Consider the following 14,481-nt stretch of genomic DNA (forward strand, 5'->3'; position numbering starts at 1 on the left):
CCCATCTGTGTCCTCATGGCCACTCAACACTCTCCACCCAGGACCCCTCACTGGGATTAGAAGTCTAGCCTTAACTGTCCTCCCCGATATAGGCTGGTCAGCTCTAACCAATCAGACATAGAGGAGAACAACGTCTTACAAAATACTGAGTCAGAAAATGCTTTGTAATGATGGCCAGGGTCTGGACTGCACCCAGATGGTCTCCAGGTACAGAAATCAGCATTCCAATACACTGCGTAAAAACATTCCCCAACATGTGGAACTATGCAGGAAGGCCTTAGCCATTTGTTGAACTGTTGAAAGAGAAGTTAGAGACAGAAACATAGGCTTTATTGCATTGTGCAACTGTTGCTGGTCCTGTCTTTGCATCCCAGAACATCAGCTTAGCCACGGTGGTGGTTTGGATGAGAATGTCCCCAGTCTCAGGTGTTTTGAATTTTTGGTTTAGGAAAAAAGTGCGTCACTGGGGACAGGCTCTGAGCTTTCAAGGTCACATGCCATTCCCAGTTTGCCAAAAGCTTTTGCTTGTGATTCAAGATTTGAACTGTCAACTTTTAGCCCCAACTGCTGTTCCTACCTGCTGCCAGCTTCTTACCCTCTGGAACCACAAGTAAATAGCCCTTAAGTTGCTTTGGTCACGGTGTTTTGTCAGTAGAAAAGTAATGTAGCCACCCTGGCCTTGGAATGGGCAGGGTAGAAGTGGGGCCAGCAGCAGTGTGATCTCGGAGGCGGGAGCTAAGTCGGAGCACCTGGCAAGAAGACTAGGCAAGGAGCAAGCATGGCCTCTTAAAACTACATGCAACGGTGACACTCGTTCCTTCAAGAGGAGGAAGCAGTGTAGTTCCGTGTGGGCTTGAGATGTGGTGGCTTCAGAGAATGTGGAACTCATGTTATCCTTAGGCAACATAACATTCCTGCAAGCAGATGTGCTTTGAGAGACGCTGGGATAATTTAAGTTCTGGAGCCTCCACAGGTGGTCAAAGGCTGATGGTTTGTTTACTCTGATTGCTGGAAATAAACGCAAGGCCTCCAACGAATGCTGGAGATAAACCCAAGCCTTGTACAGGCCAGGAAGTCACTACCACTGAGTTACTTCTTCAGACCTGGCTGGGTTCTTGAAGGCCACCAGGTGTGTGTCATGGAACTGCCTGTGTGGCTTCCACCGCTGCCTCCAGAGACACACAGACAGCACCAGGGTGCTAACCAGTAACAGACCACTGGCAGTACACAGTCCCCAGAAGATGACCACGGAGCTGGGCTTGGTTGTGAAGGTGGCACATGACCTACCCCAGCCCGAGGTCTGTGGCTGGCTCAGGCCGGCCCTGTTGGCTGCCAGTACACACACATGGTAGGTGGTGCCTGGTGACAGCTTGTACAGGGGGTGCTGTCGGGCAGTAGCATAGATGTCCGTTACTGATCGGTTCCCAGACCCTCCTTCTGCCAAGTAATGGATCTGATACCAGAGCACCACTGAGTTGGGGGCACACCAATGGATGAGCACTGACGTGTCAGTCATCTCCGACACCCCCTGCAGCTTGGGAGGGTCTGGAATGGTATCCTGTCCACTGAGACCAGGGCAGCGGCATCTGAGGCGCTTCTGCAGCTCTGCACATGGGGTCTGCAGATGCCTGCAGGGGTGGTAATCACAAGAGACGTCCTGACGAGGTGCTGCCACCTGGTCCTGAGTCGTCTCCTCCTCGCTGTCATCATCTAACAGCAAAACTGGAATCTCATCCTGTGGAGGATCTGTGTGGAAAGCCTTGGGGTTAGCTTGGGTCCTCTGGTTGATCTGAGATATGCTTCTGGGGTTCGGTGAAGTAGGCGAGGGTTCAAGGTATTTGCTGACCAATGGGGTAGAGGCAGATGAGATACTGGGCTCAAGGATATATGTGTCAGTCTGCTCTGCCCCTGAACTGGCAGTGCCAGGCAGAGCCCTGGAAGGACTGTAAACTATCTCAGAGTTAGTGGTAGACTGGGCGGTTTCCTCTGAAGTATCTCTGTAGGTCCGTGATCCTTGTGTGGGTGGAGCCATGGTGAGGGAGGGGACTTTGGTGATATTTTGTTGGCTTCCTTCAGGCTGAGCAGACAGGGCCCTGCTCTGTCCAATGGAAGGCTCCTGTGTCCATGGTGCAGAAACTGAGTGATGGTCGTGGGGTGGGTTTGAAGCCAGGAGGGTGGTGCTTTGGTCTGACCTGCACACATTAGACAGGTGGGAAAGGGGGAGAGGTCCTGAGAAGGGGCCCTTGGATCCTAAAGCAGGCTCACATGTGGTATCTGCTGCCCTGTAAGGGAAACCAATCATTAGGAGATACTTGGATTTCAAGGTTTTTTAATCCTCAATGTGGGGTGTCTCCTCTGCCAACATATCTCTATCAGACATCATCTAGTAACACCATTTTATTGGCTCAGGAAACTTTCGAAGGAAGTCCTGTCATCCCTTCTGGGCAGAGAAGGAAATAGGAGGTGCTAACTGCCCAAGATGCTATAGCAAGCAAATGGCAGAGCACAGATGTGTATCTACAGCGGGAAGTAGAATGACCCCAGACTTTCTGACTGTAGCCTGTACTCTCAACATCGTTTTTAACATCATGGTGTGCCCGACTGTTAAGGGATTTGGTGATAGCCACTGGAATCAAAGTAGGGAATGGAAGTGAGGAGCCGCACGCCACAGCTGGGCTTTTGAGGATCGTTGATTCCAAAATGGAGCAATTAGCTGGTGGGGTGGTCTAGGAGTGCTCACGATTGGGGACATCCCTAGATCCTTAGCACCCGTCTCCCTCGCCTGCTTGGGTATGGTTCCCCTGGTATGTCTTAGAGAAAAGCTCTTCTGAGCCAAGGGATACCATTAGAATTTGTACAGAGCCAGAAGAAAGCTCTGTAAGTATACTGGCCTTAGGCTGAATGGCCAAGAGAGCTAGGCCCTCTCTTGGGTGGCCAAAGGGCCTAGTGGTTAAGAGCACAGATGTAGACGAAGATGACTACTTCCTCCCACATCCAACAGCTCCATGAGCTGATATATCAAGTCCTTCACTTGTTTTGGTTCCATTCCCTTCTCTGTAAAATGGAAAACTGTACAACTGTTCTTGCTTTGACCACAGGGCTTGTAGACTACATTTCCCAGCCTCCTTTGCAGTTAGTTTAATTAGTAAACTGTTGGCCAATGAATGGTGAGCACCCTCTGGCAGCTCGTTCCTTTTACAAACTTCTAAGTCCATTTTCCCGTGTTCTTTGCCCTTTCTGGCTAGCTGCAATAGAAGCAGAGTCTCCATCTCCCCAGCGTGAGTGCTCGCACGGTCAGATGGATGAGACAGAAGCTGGGGCAGCCCCAGCCCTGGAAGGTTGATTCTCACCTCACAGCCATCTACTTGGTAAAGGTGTTACCTGTGTAAGACAGTTTTGCTTGCATCCAAGAGAAGCCAAGCCAGCTCACAGCTGCAAATGAGAGGGTTGCCAAAGAGGCTGACCAACAAGACCTGGGAGGAATTCACAGTCCAAGGTCCAAAGGAGCTCAAGTTGCAACTGAAATGACACAAACAGATACACAGGTCAGTTAGGCCATGCTTTTAAGGTTCAATTTGAACAATTAGGTCCGCAACATTCCCATGAGAGCTGAAGAGGTGGCCCCGTGGTTGAGAGCACTGGCTGCTTTTTTAGAGGACCTGGGCTCAGTTCTCAGCATCTACATGGTGTCTAACAACCATCTGTAACTCCAGTTCCAGAGGATCTCACATCTTCTGGATTCTGTGGTGCACAGACATAAAAACAAAGAAATCTTTAAAGAATATATATTTACATATTTAATATATGTGAGTGCTATATTTGCACGCATGCCTGCATGAGAGAAGAGGACATTAGATCCCATTACAGATGGTTGTGAGCCACCATGTGGCTGCTGGGAATTGAACTTAGGACCTCTGAAGGGCAGTCAATGCTCTTAACCACTGAACCATCTCTCTAGCTCCCAAATAATTAAATCTTAAGAAAAAAATGTTTCTAAGAGGCATTATGTATGTATTATGGAAGAAACAATTGTTAGTGATAGAACTTTGAACAGAACCCAAAATGACCTTAGGCCTCCTATATTGCCAACCAAACTTTGTCATCATTATTTCATATGGTATAAAGAAAATACCCCCATGCCAAGTGCTTTCTATCAAGGGTCTGTGATGATGAATGTGTGAGTAAGTAGAAATATCTACACAAAAAGCAGATAGTAGATACTATTGTTATAGACCAGTGCTGGAGAGTGAACCCGGAGCCCCACACATACTAGGGAAACATTACCACTGAGCTATGTACACCCTCAATCCAAAACTCTTAGTGAAAACACCACTGGATAAGCCATGAGAGCCAGAGAGGAGAGATAGAGTCGAGGACAAAGATTCCATTGGACTCCATGGAAGAAAGAGGAGAGCGCCTGAAGTGGGTCTGCCGTCGCTGGGTATGGTGGGCTGTTTGTAAAAATGGCCCTGGGTCCTCTTTCCTCTGTAAGCACACACCACTGCAGTGTGATGGCATCTCTCCACATCAAAAGCTAGCATGGATTTATAGACCCCTGGAAACGTGGTGACATACTCAGGCCAGTGGGGTACTGGCAAATGTGATGTAGACAGAAATGATAAGCAGTGGAGTTGGGCCGTAGTTGATGTCCCGGTGCCAGCACTTTTACAACGCCTTGATTAGTGTACGGCTACCTCCTGCTCCCTTATCTTCCCTGCCTTAGGCACGGGCGTCTGCTGCACCACACCAGTCCAGGCTTTCCCATGCACTGTAGGGAGACACAGCTGATGGATGTCAGCTCACTCACAGGAAACTGAGAAAGCTGAGAGCCAACAGGAAGCCACTCTGCCCACTGGCTATACAGCGAAGTGCCCTGCAGCCCTGTCGGCGTCAGGGGCCCAGCCTCTTTACTGTTAGCCCTCACAGACGGCACTGACACAATGTGAAGAGCAAAGAAGGACATCACAGATGGCAGCAGCATTCTTGAGTGTATCAAGAACAACTGAAACCATGGCCATCTCCACTGACTGATATGAGCTGCCATTCGGAACTCTAAAATACACAGCTCAATATCTGTCTGTCTGTCTGTCTGTCTATCTATCTATCTATCTATCTATCTATCTATCTATCTATCTATTATCTATTTTGAGACAGGGTATTACTGTTGTAGCCCAGGCTGGCCTGAAGTTGCTATGTAATAGACCAGGCTGACCTTGAACTCACAAAGATATATCTGCCTCTGCTGGGATTAAAGGCATATTCCACTGTACCTGGCTTTAAATGTATTTTAAAAGGAACAAGTAAAGAATTGACAGGTAAGAGTCATCTGCAAAAGGCTCATCCAGGAAATCGTTTCTAAGTTGCAGTTAGCCCTTGTTAAGTAGAGGATGTCACCTAAATTTGGAAGCTTACACAATGCCCTTTTTTCATTCACATGATTCTTGGGGTGGCTTGGTAGTTCCTGTGGTCTGGGCAGCCTCATAGGAGGTGGATGATGTAGGGCTATAAGACTGTATTGGTTGGTTTTTTGTGTCAATTTGACACAAGCTAGAGAGTTATGAGAGAAGGAGTCTCAGTTGAAGAAATGCCTCCACGAGATCAGCTGTAAAGCATTTTCTCACTGATCAATGGGGGAGGGACCAACCCATGGAGGGTGGTGTCATCCCTGGTCACTTGGGATCTGGGTCGGATCTTCCATGCACCTCTTACCACCTGGGAGATCAGCCTAGACTATCACATGCTGGTCTGTGTACTGAACACTCTCTGTGGAGGTTTGCGGGGCTCTGGCCTGGGTGGAGTGACCAAGTAGTTGACCTTCTGAAGGGGAGAGGGGAATTGGATTAAGGCAGCCACTGTGGCTGTAGAGCAGTGAGGTGCTACATGGTGGATAGGGTGAGCAAGGAGGTGGGGGTCAGAGGTTGGATTGGGGTGAGCTGCCAGGTCTCTTCTGTGGCCACCATTGCTCTGGCATGGCGGGGCATTACATGGAGCTGGCTAGGAGCTGAGTTCAGGAAGTGAAATTCTAGCAGCTCCCAGCAGTGAAAGCTTCAGGAGAAAACTCTCTTCCCAAGAGTGTTACAGCTCTTATATGACAGATGCTCCCAGCCAATCCTTGGTGAAACAACTCTCAAGCCTTTATTCCTTGTTGACAGGGTCTTATGCATGTTTTGGGATGGGTTGGGATCTAAAACCAGATGCTTTCTATTGGCTTTGTCTGAGATGTTAGGGATGCCTCATCTGCATGTGGAGGGGTTTCAGGGTGCTGGCCTTACATGACTGATTGTCAAAGTCCTCTCCATGGGATGCCATGGTCATGTGACAGAAACCTGGTCAAGTCTGAGGGCCAGGGTTTCTGAACCCACGTAACCTTACCAAGTTTCCTGTCACAGTCTACTGCCCCGCAATCGCACGGCACTTGGGGTCCAGGATTAGGAGCAACAAACCCCTACTTTCTGTCTCAATCACAAGGAGGTGGCCAAGCCTACAGAAATCTGGGCATATTTACAGTTTCTCACGCCTAGCAATGCCAGATCCACTCCAGGCTTTCTTCTGTTCCTTCCCAGGAGTCTAACAGAAGTTGTGACCTGGGCTCCTCATACCCCCTGAGCTCCTTGACTCTCTTAGATTTTAATTCCCCGCCCTTCACATCCAGTTATAACTCATCATGGTCAACATGGACTGCAGAGAGCTATGGCTCTCACACATCTTTCTTACTCAGTCTGATGTTCCATTACCACCACCTGCTTTAAAATGTAGCACAGGTGTGGACCTCTCCTGGGGTTCTGATGGCTTGTGCTAGTTGGCAGACATCTGCTTTTTATACTAAACTGTGGTCTTCTTGGGAGTCAGAACCATATTATCATTTCTGTCATGGCCACCACTTTCACCACGACCACCACCACCGTTATCACCTCCACCAGTTAGTATTATCATTAGTGTGTATGTGGCAGGGGTCGGGGGTGGGGAGGGAGATAGGCATGCCAATGTATATGTGGGAATATGTATCCATGCATGTGCCTGTGGAGGTCAGAGGTTGACATCAGGATGTTCTCCTCTTCATCACCTTCCACTTATTTTTTGAAGCAGGGACTCTGCACTGCACTGGAAGCTCGGCATTTAGCCGAGGCTGGCTGGTCAGCAAATTCCAGGAATCTACCTGTCTCGGCATCCATCTGAGGGTGTTGTAGATGTGCACCACCATGCTTGCAGTGCCCAGAGACTGGAACTCAGGTCCTCATGCTTGCCCCTTTTTAAGCCTCTGCTCTAGTCCCACTTTTACCAATTCTATAGACACCCACTAACTTCAGAAACCGACTCAAGGATTCCCATTTGCTTTTCCCATGTGAAAAGCTCCAGAGAGAACACCACTGTTACATTTCTGTTTCGCTCTGTATCATTTTCCAATGTTTAATTCCTTTTCTTTTGAATCTTTGTATTTTTGTCAGGCTCAAAGGAGTCAGAGCCACAAAGTATTTTTCCTCCTACCATGTGTGCTCAGTAGATGGTTACTGGATGAGGGGTAACTGGTTACTGTTTAGGAAACAGAGTTCCATCTTTGGCACACGCATTGGGCAAAAGAGAGCTAAGAAGACCCACTCCTAGGCTTCTCTGGGATTTTTAGCCATGACACTACCCTTAGCCACAATATGGTAAGCCCTTTAGTGCCTCTGAGAGACCGTCTCACAGGACTCTGGGAGTCAGGCCTTCCACCCCTGAAAAGTACTAGGCCCAAGTGGGTCAGGGGACATAACACCTCACAGCAGAGGTAAGGTTCAGTGCCCCTGCTTTCAATCTTTACAAATGGTCAGTGACCCAGAGCAGATTGTTAAATAACTGGATAGTTCAAACAGCTGTTCTAGGCTTAAATTCAACAGAAACCATAAGGGCTGAGAGCATTGAGTAAACGGGCTGGCTGAGGTACTCAGATCCCAAAGAGAATTTCTCCACACACTGTTCAAGACAAGGGAAGACTGAGAGATGGGGTTTATTGACCAGTTACCCATCTATAAACTCAAAGTGGGGAGACAAGACTGGACAGTGGCTTGGAAGCTCCTCTAATTCCCATCCATACCAAAACACAAGGGAGAAAAGAGGATGCTTCTATGTCTAATGACAAGTCCCAGATGTAGGCCCCACTGACAGGAGGTAGCCTGGGGTCATCCTTAGTATCCTACCACTCTGAGAAGTCAGGCCAGAGGCTGCTACTAGAATAAAAGGGCCAACTCCAGATCCTACCGCATGGTAAAACTTCCTACCCCCTCTCCTTCCCTCCTAACCTTACTCTTACCCTGGGATGGACTGAAGAGGCATCATCTGGGGAAAGGAGGGGGGTCCAGTGGAGAGAAGGCCTGCCATCCTTGGCTCCTCATTGCTAGTTATTAGGCTGTGGAGACGGTCTGGGACCTTCGTAAGTCACCATGAGGAAGACGAGGGAGAACACAAACCCAAGAGGATTTGGAAGAGCAGTGGCAGAAAGAGTAAGGTCTAGTGTGTCATATAAAATTCAATATATAGTTTAATGGGCTCAAAATCACTTACTTCTGGAGCTGAAGGACCTGCAGGTTGGGTGTGTCTTGAAAGATCTCCGTGTGGACAGAAGTAAGCGCTGGGGATTCTTGACAATCCAGCAGCCGCAGGTTGGGAGTCATCTTGAAAATGTCTCCCTCCAGTGTCTTCAGCCTGGGCATCTTTCTCAGGTAGAGGGATTTGAGCTTTGGCAGGTTTCTGATCCACTCAGACTCAACTGAAGTCAAAGGGAATTATCCATTACAGCAAGGAACAAAACCCCAGGGGACCAGAACCAGCAATAAAGAAAGGAGTGACCCAGGGGACCAGAACCAGCAATAAAGAAAGGAGTGACCCAGGGAACCAGAACTAGCAATAAAGAAACAAGTGGCTGTGCGAGGTCACTGGTACAGCATCAGGAAAGACTCGTTCTCAGCTATACCTAATCCTCTCTACAGACCAAGCTGGTTAGGACCACAGAGTAGCAATGTACACCCCGCGGCCAAACAGGTGTGAGTATGTACCTATGATATTGTCTCCAAGCCTGCTGCTGTCCCAGCCTCTGGTTAAACTCCACATACAAAATACCCAGACTTAGCCCCGTTGCCTCCCAAGAGTGGAGAGCGTTCGAGGAATGTAAGAAAGGCCAAGAGGGCACACGGTTGGAAGAGGCTCCAGGAACTCAATTTTGCAATCTCCTAATTATGGAGAATATTCCCCTTTCCGATTTCCTTGTTCTCTCTAGCCTCCTGCTACCTTTCCTCACACGGCTGTGGGTGTGGTGAACAGTAGTTATAGAAACATGAAGTACCTTTGAAGAACAATACAATCATGCTCTAGACTCAAAGGCACCGCCCTCCTACATTCTGTTGAAAGGACCCAGCAGCCATAGAAACAATGGGGGAGGGGGCTATCAATGAATTTCCCATCAGCATGCTTGAGGCTAAGTTTATCTGTCATCGGCCTCAAACGATAACTTCACCCGGCCATTCCATAGCGTTCATCTAGCCAGAACGCAGTGGCTGCCTATGAAATGCTTCAGCTTGGATCTGGGGACTTTGGTAAAAGTCACACCACCATTCTGTGCCTTAGTTTCCTCATATGTAATCCGGAGACTGTCAGCAATTCTGTGATCATGGGGCAGTTTGGGCACACGAGGCTGATTTCTGGGACCACCTCTGGAAGAACGCAACCCTAACCTTCAACCTCCCCACAGATACATGTGTAGCCCTTACACCACATTCACCTCTTTCCAGGTTCGTGCCACTCAGGTCCAAGAGCTCTAGCGCCTCCAGGGGCCCACCATCCACCCCCGCGAACGCCTCCTGGGCGATGTGGCCCAGCTTGCTGCAGGAGAGGTTGAGAAACTGAAGCTCTGGGAAGCATGCGAAGGTCCGTGGCTGCAGCGCCTGCAGTGGGTTCCCGGCCAGCGACAGCAAGCTCAGGCTGCTCCTCGAAAGCCCGGAGCAGGGCGGCAGCTCGGCCAGCAGGTTGTGGCTGAGGTCGAGCTCATGCAGCCCGGTCGGTGTGCTGCCGTCCCAGTGCAGAACGGAGATGCGGTTGTGGTGCAGCGTGAGCACGCTCAGCTCGGGTAGGCGGCGGAGCACAGGTTCGCTAAGAGCGTGCAGCAGGTTGTGGCTACCGTCGAGGATGCGCAGCGTGCGCGGCAGGCAGCTAGGCAGGCGCTCCAGGCTGCGGTTCGCTAGGTTCAGGGTGGTGGCTCCCGCGGCCGGGAGCCCCTCGCAGGAAGAGTCGTTGGGGCGGCGGTCGTGGCTGTCCCAGACTCCCAGCTGAGTGAGTCGGAAGAGAGGGATCTGGTGCTGGGAAAGTCCCTCCAGGCTGTGACTCTGCACCATTTGCAGTTGAAGCAGGAGCTGCAGCAGTTGCAGCATCAGCGTCCACCACATCTTAAATCTCTAGGGAAAGACTACCGAGGGTCCACGATTTCAGAGAAAGCCCGGAACAAAAGGCAGGGGAACACAAAGTTCCTGCTGTGTGTGTGTGGGGGGGGGTGTAGCACCCCCACCCTCACCCTCATCCCCACAAAGTTCCTGCTGTGTGTGTGTGTGTGTGTGTGTGTGTGTGTGTGTGTGTGTGTGTGGTGTGTAGCACCCCCACCCTCACCCTCATCCCCACCTCGTGCCTGTGAGCGAGCAGGTGGAGACTAGCTTTTTCCTCATCTCTGGTGCAGGATCCACCACACCTGCTTTTCTTTGCTTTTCTAGCAGGACCCTTCCCTCTCTTTTCCATGCCTGATCTGACTCTTCCAGGACCCCCGCCCTCATGCTCCCGGGTCCCCCTTTTATGAGTTTTTGAGAGAAGGTTGTTTGTTTTCTGTTCCTCTGTAAACACCCCCCCCCCCCCCCCCCGCTTCCCCAACCCCGGGTTAAGCAACTTAGTGAACACCTCCAGATTAAAAGCCCTAGAAGCACTCGCCTGGCTAACTTTTTCATAAGACAAGGGCCCTGCCACTTCCTAGTTTGCATAAAATAAGTTCTGGGGTCCCTTTCTTAAGAGGACGCTTAGGTTGCCTTAGCCCTAGACACTCACAAGACTTGGGATCCTCAAATCAAGCATTTCCTGGTCCCCTATAGGTTCTAACAGAAGCCAGCCTGGGTGCCAGTCCTCTGTAGGAGGGATTGGCCAGCCCTGTTAGCAGTGCTTCTGCAACAGTGAGGAGAGTAGCTCTCTCTGCTGGCTATGGACTGACTTGGGAATAGCAAAGTGGCTTCTAAGCAGGGCATGAAGAGCCCATGTTACTTTAGATTCTCGCCCTGCTCCTTGCTGAACACCAATCTCTGAGCCACCATTAAGGCTCCTAGGGGAAGACTCCCCCTCCGGAGGGAGTTAAAGTGGTGAGAAAGTTGCTGGGAATTGGAGCCAGGCGCTAAGGTATCCTGTATGCCTTACTTACCTGGAAACTGTCCCACTGGGATGTAGCACCCCCTTAGGTCCTCAATCTTTTGCAGGAACCAGTGACTTCCCAGGTCAGCTCTGAAGGTCAGAGGGAAGAAGCCTGGGTCCCGGCTGCCCCTCCTCCAGCTCCCTCCAGGAGGAGCTTGAGACACTTCAGCCCTGAAGCCCCTCCTTCTCCACCAAGACTTTTGTGGTTTTTCATCCCTCTCCTTCCCTCCCGCCTCAGGCCTTTCTTTCCTTAGACCTGGCATTCCCGGCCCTCGCCCCACCCCCACTCCTCGCCATACTCTTCTTTCCTTACTAAACTTTTCCCAAGCTGGAGAAAAGAAGCCAGCTGCGGGGGCTGGTGCCCAGTAAGGCAGCACGGTCACCTCACGGGAATCTTATTCTCTCTTCTAGGTGATTCCAATCATCCTGGGATGGGCGGAGGTGATGAACTGGGAGAGAAAGAGCCTGCCTTTCCTGAGGGAGGGGTGGTTTCCCGGAGAGGCTTGCAGTGCTTGTGACCACACACCTACAGGGGAGTCTTCCAGCTGGGTCTAGCTCAAAACCCATGCAAGAGTCCCCAAGAAGAGTGATTGCTCTGAGACCCAGTTCAGTGACGACTCGGTGTTTGCTTCTGAAATGTGGTGAGAATAAAGAGACCAGGAATGCAGAAAGGACATTTCTGTCCGGAGGCTGAGAGGATGGGTCCCAATTATCAAAACCTGCAGGTCCCCTTGAGGACATGGCGACACAGCTTTGTCTGCAGCTTCTGTTTGGAGCAGACAATGCTTTTCTCCCTCAGAGCTCCTGGGCCCTATCCTGCTTCTTCTTCCAGGCCCACTGGGAAGACTGAGAGCAGGCTGGGCTATTAGCCCCAGGTCTTTGTTTATAGCCGGTGGGACCAGAGCCTCCTGTTTTCCCTCCTGTCAGCACTTATCTGGACATCTCTGAGAAGTCCCAGGACCTTGCACACTGGTCTGAGGAGATTACTAGTCCCTGGCGGCTTACTTTGAAGTCATCTTCATGCAATGTCTCAAAGATAAGTGTTTCAGTCTGGGCCTGCTGAGGCCTTGTTCAGAAGCATTCCGCCTTTGCTTGAGCTAGGTTAAGAGAAGTCTGCTCAGTGCTCAGGGTTTTCTTAGTCTGAGTCCTAGCCCTGGTGGTAGAAACACTACACCACTGGTTGATGGGGAGGGAGGGATGAGTGGACGGGAGTTGTAGAAGTCCAGGGAAAGAGGGGACAGGGAAGGGAACAGAGGTTGGCTCCTGTTGCCCAGCCATGAAATCCTTAATGCCTTGGACAAAGTTGCATACCCAAGAATTGAAGGCTCAGACTTCTCTCAATATCAAAGCCCCTCTCTCCACCCTGGTCAAGCCATTACCTCCTCTGAAGCCAGCAGGATTGTGCTGAGTTCAGTTGGAGACAACAGGAAAGAAGGACCAGAACCCATTGAAATATAAATACCCAGTTCATATAGATACAAGGAGGAAAGACCTTCATAGATCTGGAAGATCTATAAAATAGGACCTTGAGGGGGGCTGGAGAGATGACTCAGTGGTTAAGAGCACTGACTGTTCTTCCAGAGGTCCTGAGTTCAATTCCCAGCAACAACATGGTGACTCACAACCATCTGTAGTGAGATCTGATGCCCTCTTCTGGTGTGTCTGAGATAGCTACAGTGTACTCATATACATTAAATAAATAAATCTTTTTTTTTTTTTTTTTGGTTCTTTTTTTTCGGAGCTGGGGACCGAACCCAGGGCCTTGCGCTTCCTAGGTAAGCGCTCTACCACTGAGCTAAATCCCCAGCCCCAATAAATCTTTAAAAAAAAAATAGGACCTTAAGAAACCATGTTGGGGAAACTCCTCTGTGTACTAGCAGGGAGTGGGTAGGGAGAGCCCCTGGCCCTGAGAGCATCACCTTGTACTCACCTGGAACTCAGACGCTATTAATCAGCTTCCTGTTGTGTTGCTTGCTGCCTGCTGTGTGGGTGCTAGCGAGAGCTGGCCCATCTATTCTATATGCTGTCTAAGCAGGGTCCTCTGGGTTGCTGTGCTGCTTCAACAGATAGATTCCTGGTGCGATCCAATTGGGCCCCTATGCTGGGGAAACGGATGTCAGTCCCTGTGTGGGTTCATTTAGGATTCATTTTTTAAGCTTTGGGTTAGCCTTGCATTTGTATAGTATTTTCTGCTGTCCATCACCTCCTCCCACTTTACAATTAAAGTACTTGCTGCTGCTAGATCCCAGGTTCGTGTGCGTTCTCTCACTGAGTCTTCTCAAGGTACTGCCTACTCTCCTGCAATAAGGAAACTCAAGTCCCCAAGGTTGACTGGGCTCTGGAGCAGATGATAGGTGAGCCATCTGGGTATTCTGAAAAATGTGTTCTGCCACCACCCTCTCCATTTTGGAGACAGAAAACTGAGTTCCAGAGAGGATCACGGTTTACCTGAAGTCACATAGTTGTGAGTTTCTAGCTAGTGAGGAAAAGGCTGACCTCACTCTCATAAATCTCCTTCCAGGTCATTTCTTTATAGCCCAGGTCTCTCCTGCCCTGGTGGAGGAGTGGGAGCCTGACCTACATGAATTGTTAAGTCACTCACTTCCTGAATGCTAAACATTGGTAAGAATTCTAGGACTTTTGACCTGTGCTATTCTGCCCTGCTCCGAGGACTGTCAGAACATTTATCCCAGATATTGGTTGCCCCAGAGATCTTCCAAGGGGGTCTTGTCTGGCTGTGTTTTCATAGCTGGCAGCCTGCAGTAGGGTGACAGGGGCTGGCCAGGTGACTGCCCAGCCAAGGTGTCATCAGCCTGGCCTTTCAGATGCCAGCTGCTTCTGGGAAAGGCTCCCCTCCAGTTACTGGAGTTGGAATGTGATGAGTAAAGCTTCATTCTTCTCTGACACTTGAGATAAGCTGGTGAAATGGGAGGGCGGTTGTGGGAGGATGTGGTGCCAGGCTGTAAAGTCTCCAAAAAGAACCTGCTCTCTGGACTGGTACGCGGCACAAAGGCTTCAAGAGCTCACTAACAGCCTGCCAGTGAGGAAGGGGTCTTAAGGAGTAAGATGGTG

At 50.1% G+C, this 14,481-nt stretch overlaps 1 protein-coding gene across 1 annotated transcript; it reads right to left on the reverse strand.

The window, feature by feature from the left end:
* Window positions 1-308: 308 nt before the first annotated feature.
* Lrrn4 (leucine rich repeat neuronal 4) lies at window positions 309-11,514 on the reverse strand. Its single transcript, NM_001430451.1, is given in 5 exon segments — window positions 309-2,282; window positions 3,382-3,519; window positions 8,539-8,743; window positions 9,752-10,432; window positions 11,420-11,514. Coding segments are annotated over 4 exon segments (2,208 nt in total). The 5' UTR covers window positions 10,413-10,432; window positions 11,420-11,514; the 3' UTR covers window positions 309-1,078.
* Window positions 11,515-14,481: the final 2,967 nt, after the last annotated feature.

This window comes from Rattus norvegicus, chromosome 3 (assembly GCF_021556685.1).
Source record: "Rattus norvegicus strain SHRSP/BbbUtx chromosome 3, alternate assembly SHRSP_T2T, whole genome shotgun sequence".
NCBI lineage: Eukaryota > Metazoa > Chordata > Mammalia > Rodentia > Muridae > Rattus > Rattus norvegicus.